The following is a 7,435-nucleotide window of genomic DNA, read 5'->3' on the forward strand; positions in this document are numbered from 1 at the left end:
TGGTTAACAGCAGTGACAGCTTTTGGCAAGCAAACATTGTTTATATAGAAGCAGAGAAATATTAAACAAATCTATATCAACTTTTAGTCCAATACCAATTATTCATAATAGATTACCAGGAATTAACAAGTGCTCAAACACATAACGCATCTCAGAACCACCTATTTCCACTTGGAATAGTCAGGACTTTTCCAACATAAATATTTTAAATGTAAAACGCTTAAATTTTCTCAGAAACTACCAGCCAGGAGCTATCCCAAACAATAAGTTTCTCTTTAAGGAAAGCCCAGCCATGACTTGCTCATCTTATCCTGTTCTTTAGCCAACATATTTCTCCTTTGCAGCATTTGCTCCTTCTTGTCAAAAGCTCTGCTCTTAGTACCTGACTGTTCATATTTGTGAAACTCAAAGCATTTACTTACAGAAACTGCAAGACATATCCAAGTCCATGCAGACTACAATGTACAGTGTGCTAGTCCTTACCATATTAGTTATTCTCGGCCTGTAAGACTAAAAGTCATCTATACATATAAACAAAATAAATCTCTAAGGTGATTTAAGTTTATATCCTTTTTGCAAAGGCAGTTCAGAAGTGCCTTCAGTTAGGCCCCTTGCCCATGAGAAAGCTGCTTTATATTTTTCCTGTCAAGTGAACAATCTTTGTACTGAAGATCTCTATATAGTTTGTTATTTGTATGGGCCCTTCAACAGGAAGAAGATAGACACCATATAACATGACTGGGCACGCCGAATCGCTCTGCCAAAGAAATTATTTTGTCTCTAAAAATATTAAAATAAAGAAGAAAAAAAAAAAACAATAAGGATAATTATTGCATCCTAAAGTTCCATCTATCCTAAACCTATCCCGTATGATGAATTTTTGATAATAGACTACTAATAGCAACAGTCACTACATACCTCCAAAATTCAAGAGCTACTGAATATTTAAGTTGCAGCAGATTTGGCTATTCAAACAAATTTCAGCTTGACAAAAAGCTTCCCAGCTCTAAAGGGAAACACTGTGTCGTGGTTTAAAACATGTTGACAAGTTGGCCACGCAGTCCACACTCCCCCCTTCCCCTGCTCCTGGAGGGATGGGGAGGAGAATCAAATGAATGCAACTCCCACGGGTTGAGATAAGAACAGTTTAGTAACTAAGGTATAACACAAACCACTGCTGCCACCACCAATAACAATAATGATAAGGGAAATAACAAGGGAAGAGAATATGATACCACATGCGGAAAGGAGCCTGAACGAGCAGAGAATGCCCTTCTGGGTAACTCCCTATTACCTCCGGGACATGACGTGCTGTGGTGTGGAATACCTCTTTGGCTAGTTTGGGTCAGGTGTCCTGTCTCTGCTTCCTCCCGGCTTCCCCTCTTCCCTGGCAGAGCATGAGGCTCACAAAGTCCTATGGCCAGTCTAAACATTTGAGCAGTAACTAAAAACATTATCCGCTCAGTGCTATCAGCTCTGTTCCCAGGCCGAAAGTCAAAACACAGCACTACACCAGCTACTAAGAAGGAGAAAAAATGACTGCTACTGCTAAATCCAGGACACGCTGCTACATTAAGCTCTCAAGAAAGTAATCTTCTGAAACCTAAATTCTTGAAATCTTGGCCTTTTTTGCTTCTGTTCCACACACAAAAAGGTTTTAATGAAAAAACCTATGAGGTAGCTTAGGATATTTTTTCTTGCATTCAATCTATTAATTGTTTTGAGAGAGCCTGTCATTATAATTCTACCATTGAACTAAGCTTGTATCTTGCTTCATTGCATGTATTATTATTGTTCCTTTAAAAAGATGCAATACAGTCATGGCAAATCCATCCTAACTAGCAGACATCCACTTGACTGCGTCACCTGTCCCTGACAAGTCAAATCAGCCTTGTTTAAAGCCATCAGTTTTTAGAGCCTTTTACAAAAACACCACAGGCTTATGATCGCTTGGTTGGGCAAGTTTTCTAAGCCTCAGTTATCCCCTGCCCTACATTTAAAATAATGTTCCTTTCACGTACTTTGAAGGAAAGCAGCATAACTGTGGTCAGAATAATTTCCACACTGAAAGCAGCAGCAAAATAAGCATCATTTTCAGTCTACGTAACATCATTTCACTCTTTTAACTGCCTCCTTTGATACAGTTTAAACTTGCTGCCTACAGACCACTGACAGTCCCTAACTTAGGAGGAGGGGACATGCATAGGATAACCATGGCTGTAGTTTTATGCTCATGAGACACTAGATTGGCCTACTTTACAATCAAAAGGGACTTGCTCCTTCCCTTTAGCTTTAGACAGCTTGGGTTCCCATTGCTCCCCTCCATGAATCACTAAGATGTGGAGAGGCACTGAAAAAGGATGCCCAAGGAAGTTGTGGATGCCCAATCCCTGGCAGTATTCAAGGCCAGGTTGGACAGGGCCTTGAGCAACCTGCCCACGGCAGGGAGGCTGGAGCTAGATGATTTTAAGATCCTTTCCAACCCAAACCCTTCCCTGATTTTTTGTTGAGTAAAATGACTTTTCAGTTTCTTTGGCTTAGTTTCCTTTTATACTAGCAAGTAAAAGCAGCTCACAGTTCTGACGCAGGCCAGTGATGAGAATAGCATTCATTAATTACATTGGCAGTAAAATTATTTCATGGTATAGTTCTATTAAATGCAGTAAGGTGAAAAGAAGCAAGCCAGCATCTTCATAGGATTAGGGTTATCATGTCAGTATAAAACAAGCCTATATTTTCATTTTGTAGTGGGAGTACAAGGAATGCACATCATTCTGAAGGGAATAGTGGAATTAGTAATACATAAAGTTAATTTAACAAGGATTATCAAAATTCGTTTCCACACAAGAAATAACTAAATAATTTTAATCCTGGCAAAGATAAGATTGAAATGTAGTGTGCGACAAATGTTCAGATGACATCAGATGAGGCTACCAGGCTCCGAGTAGTCAGAACAAAGAGAAATGGGGCTCTTTGTACAGTGCAGGATAGTTAAGCTTGATGCCACCAAACACTGCAACAACTTCCGCACACATATTTATTGTTTTGGTGTGACTTGGGATTTTTTTTTGTTCTCATTTTGGTTTGTTTTTCTGTTTTGTTTTGTTGAGGGTTTTTTATCTTGTTGAATTGGCTTTTTCTGTTGATTCCTTGGTTGGCGGTTTTGTTTGGGGCTGGGCTGTATACTCGGAAAAAAAAATGTGCAAGAATCATAGAATAGTTAGTGTTGCAAAGGACCTTAGGGTCATCAAGTTCCAACCCCCCTGCCATGAGGCAGGGATGCCTCACCATAGACTGTGTTGTCCAAGTCTCTGTCCAACCTGCAGGGATGGAGCATTCACAACCTCCCTGGGCAACCCATTCCAGTGCCTCACCACCCAAACAGGAAAGAATTTCCTCCTTATATCCAATCTAAACTTCCCCCGTTTAACTTTTAACCCGTTACCCCTTGTCCTATCATTACAGTCTCCAATGAATAGTCCCTCCCCAGCATCCCTATAAGCCCCCTTCAGATACTGGAAGGCTGCTATGAGGTCTCCACGCAGCCTTCTCTTCTCCAGCCTGAACAGCCCCAACTTCCTCAGCCTGTCTTCATACAGGAGGTGCTCCAGTCCCCTGATCATCCTCGTGGCCCTTCTCTGGACTTGTTCCAACAGTTCCATGTCCTTTTTATGTTGAGGACACCAGAACTGCACACAATACTCCAGGTGAGGTCTGACAAGAGCAGAGTAGAGGGGCAGGATCACCTCCTTCCACCTGCTGGTCACGCTGCTTTTGATGCAGCCCAGGATACGGTTGACTTTCTGGGCTGCCAGCGCACACTGTAGCCAGCTCGTTCATTTTCTCATCAACCAACACCCCCAAGTCCTTCTCCACAGGGCTGCTCTGAATCTCTTCTCTGCCCAACCTGCAGCTGTGCCTGGGATTGCTCCGACCCAGGTGTAGGACCTTGCACTTGTCATGGTTAAACTTCATGAGGTTGGCATCAGCCCACCTCACAAGCGTGTCAAGGTCCCTCTGGATGGCATTCCTTCCCTCCAGCGTATCAAACCGAACCACACAGCTTGGTGTCATCGGCAAACTTGCTGAGGGCACACTCAATCCCACTGTCCATGTCAGCGATGAAGATGTTGAACAAGCCCAGTCCCAACACCGATCCCTGAGGGACACCACTCGTTACTGGTTTCCAGATGGACATTGAGACATTGACCATAACTCTTTGTGTGCGGCCATCCAGCCACTTTATCCACCCAGTGGTCCATCCATCAAACTGATGTCCCTCCAATTTAGAGACAAGGATGTCGTGTGGGACAGTGTCGAATGCTTTACACAAGTCCAGGTAGATGACATCAACTGCTCTACTCCTGTCCATCAGTTCTGTAGCCCCATCATAGAAGGCCACAAAATTGGTCAGGCAGGATTTCCCCTTAGTGAAGCCATGCTGGCTGTCACCAAGCACCTTGTTGATTTTCATGTGCCTTAGCATGCCTTCCAGGAGAACCTGCTCCAAGATTTTGCCAGGCACAGAGGTGAGACTGACTGGTCTGTAATTCCCTGGATCATCCATTTTCCCTTCTTGAAAATGGGGGTTATATTTCTGTTTTTACAGTTGTCGGGAACTTCAAAGAACAGCCATGATTTTTCCAAATGTGATGGACAGTGGCTTAGCAACTTCATTTGCCAGCTCCTTCAGGACCCACGGATGGATCTCATCAGGTCCCGTGGACTTGTGTGTGCTCAGGTTCTTAACATAGTCTCAAACCAGATCCTCTCCTACAGTGGGCCCAAGGTCTTCATTCTCACAGTCCCTGCATTTGCCTTCCAAGACTTGGGTGGTGTGGTCAGAGTATTTGCCAGTGAAGACCGAGGCAAAGAAGTCATTCAGAACCTCAGCCTTCTCCACATCCAGGGTAGCCAGCTCTCCTGATAGCTTCCAGAGACAGCCCACGTTGTCCCTAGTCTGTCTTTTATTTGCAATGTACCTATAGAATCCCTTCCTGTTATCCTTAATATCCCTAGGCAAGTTTGGGCCTTAACTTTCTAACGTAACTGGGCCTTAGCTTTCCTAACCTGGTCCCTAGCTTCCCAGACAACATCCCTGTATTCTTCCCAGGCTGCCTGTCCTTGCTTCCACTTATTATAAGCCTCTTTTTTCATTTGAATTTTCCTCAGCAGCTCCTTATCCATCCAAGGAGGTCTCCTGGCCCTCCTGCTGCACTTCCTTCTATTTGGGATGCAACACTCCTGAGCTTGCAGCAGGTGATCCTTGAATATCAACCAACAGTCTTGGGCCCCTCTCCCCTCTAGGGCTATATCCCATGGAACCTTCCAAAGCAGGTTCCTGAAGAGGCCAAAGTCTGCTCTCTTGAAGACCAGGGCAGTGAGCTTGCTGCACGCTCTTCTCACTGTCCTGAGGACCTCAAATTCGACCATCTCATGATCGCTGCAACCAAGACTGCCCTGGAGCATCACCTTTCCAACCAGCCCTTCCCTGTTGGTGAGCACAAGGTCAAGCATGGCACCTCTCCTTGTCGGCTCCTCTATTACTTGCAGAAGGAAGTTGTCTTCCACACAATCAAGGAACCTCCTGCATTGCTTGTGCCGGGCCGTACCATCCCTCCAGCAGATGTCACGATGGTTGAAGTCACCCATGAGAACAAGGACCTGTGAGTGTGAGGCTTTTCCTATCTGTCTATAGAGCACTTCATCCATGGAGTCCTCTTGATCAGGCGGTCTGTAACAGATCCCCACAGTAATGTCTCCCATAGCTATATTCCCGTTAACCCTGACCCACAAACTCTCTGTTAACTGCTCACCTGTCCCCAGACAGAGTTCCATACTCTCCAGCCTATCCCTAACATAAAGGGCAACTCCCCCTCCCCACCTGCCAGGCCTGTCCTTCCTAAAGAGCCTGTAACCTTCCATTCCAACACTCCAGTCATAGGAGCCATCCCACCATGTTTCTGTGATGCCTATTATATCATACCCCCGTAGACGTGCACACATCTCTAATTCCTCTTGTTTGTTCCCCATGCTACGGGTGTTTGTATAGAGGCATCTGAGCCGAGCTCCAAATGAAGCCGGCTCGTTGGCTGGAGCGGCTGGGATATCTCTACATTGCTCCAAGCATTTATTATAGGCTCTGGCAACTGACTGGGTGTGTTGGGATGGAATGATGCCCCCCATCCTCAACACATCTGGTTTAAAGCCTCCTTGACCAGTCTGGCAAGCCTCCTACCAAAACCGTCCTTCCCCTTCATCAGGCCAGCTCCACCAGCCCCTAGTAGACCTTGCCTACTAAATTGAGTCCCATGTTCTAGGTACCCAAAGCCCTGACTATGGCACCACTGTTCTAACCATTTATTAACCTGGCCAATCCTCCTAGCCTTTTTAAGGTGCTCCCCTGTATCCTGGAGAATTGATGAAAAGACAGTCTGAGCTTCACAGCCCCTAACCACCTCTCCCAGGGCTCTGTAGTCCTTTATGTTCCCCAGGCTACTACTATCTATATCTCTAGCACCCACATGGATCACTAGAAGTGGGTAATAATCATTGGGACTTACTAGAGCAGGCAGCCTCTCTGCAACATCCCTGATCCATGCCCCTGGTAGGCAACACACCTCCCTTGAGACTAGGTAGGCCGACAGATGAGTGCTTCTGTGCCTTTCAAAGTAGAGTCCCCTTCTACTAGGATCCGCTGCTTTTTCCTGGCAGCACCAGTAGAGATCTTCTTTACCAGTGCATCAGCTTGTTGTTCATGGTGCGAATGTGTTTCCTCATTAGCCCCCTGCAGGGCAGCAAAGCGGTTCTGCGTGGGGACAACAGATTTAGGAGGAAGCCCCTTGTTTTTAATTGTCCTCTTCCTTTTTTTTGTTGTTTTTTTTTTCTTTTTGTTTTTTTTTTTTTGTTGTTGTTTTTTTGTTTGGTTGGTTTTTGTTTTGTTTTTTGTTTGTTTGGTTTTTTTGTTACTATTTCCCAGCTTCCTGGGTTAATGGCCTCCTTCTTTCCTCCATGAGCTAAAGTGGACGCTTAAATCCCCTGCACAGTCTGGGCATGGAGCAAGCAGTCCTGCTTCCTCTAAGCAAATAGATTAAATACAAAAGAAACCACACTCCCTTTGCTTTGGTTAGCTCGTGAACCACATCTTTTCCAAATCTGGGAGAGTATTCAGGGAAATACAACCAGCACCACTGTGCTCTGCCCCGATATTTTCCATAGTGATGTTCTGAGGGAGAGAATAACAAGCTTGACACAACTCTGGTTCACTCTGGAAATGTTGGTCACTGTAAACTTGCTGTCAGCAGACCTATGCAAAGGAAAGTGCACTTTCACTAGAGGACATCTCCAAAAATATAAATCAACAAGTTGAAAGCTCCTGACTCAAGCAAAGTTCTTAAGGAACATCAGTTACTTGCATCATCTTAACCATTTATTA

General features: G+C 44.7%; 1 protein-coding gene across 1 annotated transcript; it reads right to left on the reverse strand.

The window, feature by feature from the left end:
- Positions 1–4,759: 4,759 nt before the first annotated feature.
- Positions 4,760–6,880, reverse strand: LOC134159318 (uncharacterized). The gene is made up of 2 exons (XM_062610536.1): positions 5,071–6,880; positions 4,760–5,036 (listed from the first exon to the last, which is right to left on the reverse strand). The coding sequence occupies exons 1-2, from the start codon at positions 6,184–6,186 to the stop codon at positions 5,016–5,018; spliced, it is 1,137 nt and encodes a 378-aa protein (XP_062466520.1). The 5' UTR covers positions 6,187–6,880; the 3' UTR covers positions 4,760–5,015.
- Between the last annotated feature and the right edge of the window lie 555 nt (positions 6,881–7,435).

This window comes from Pezoporus occidentalis, unplaced genomic scaffold, assembly GCF_034315485.1.
Source record: "Pezoporus occidentalis ecotype Australia unplaced genomic scaffold, CSIRO_AGI_Poc_V1 ctg1, whole genome shotgun sequence".
NCBI classification, from domain to species: domain Eukaryota; kingdom Metazoa; phylum Chordata; class Aves; order Psittaciformes; family Psittacidae; genus Pezoporus; species Pezoporus occidentalis.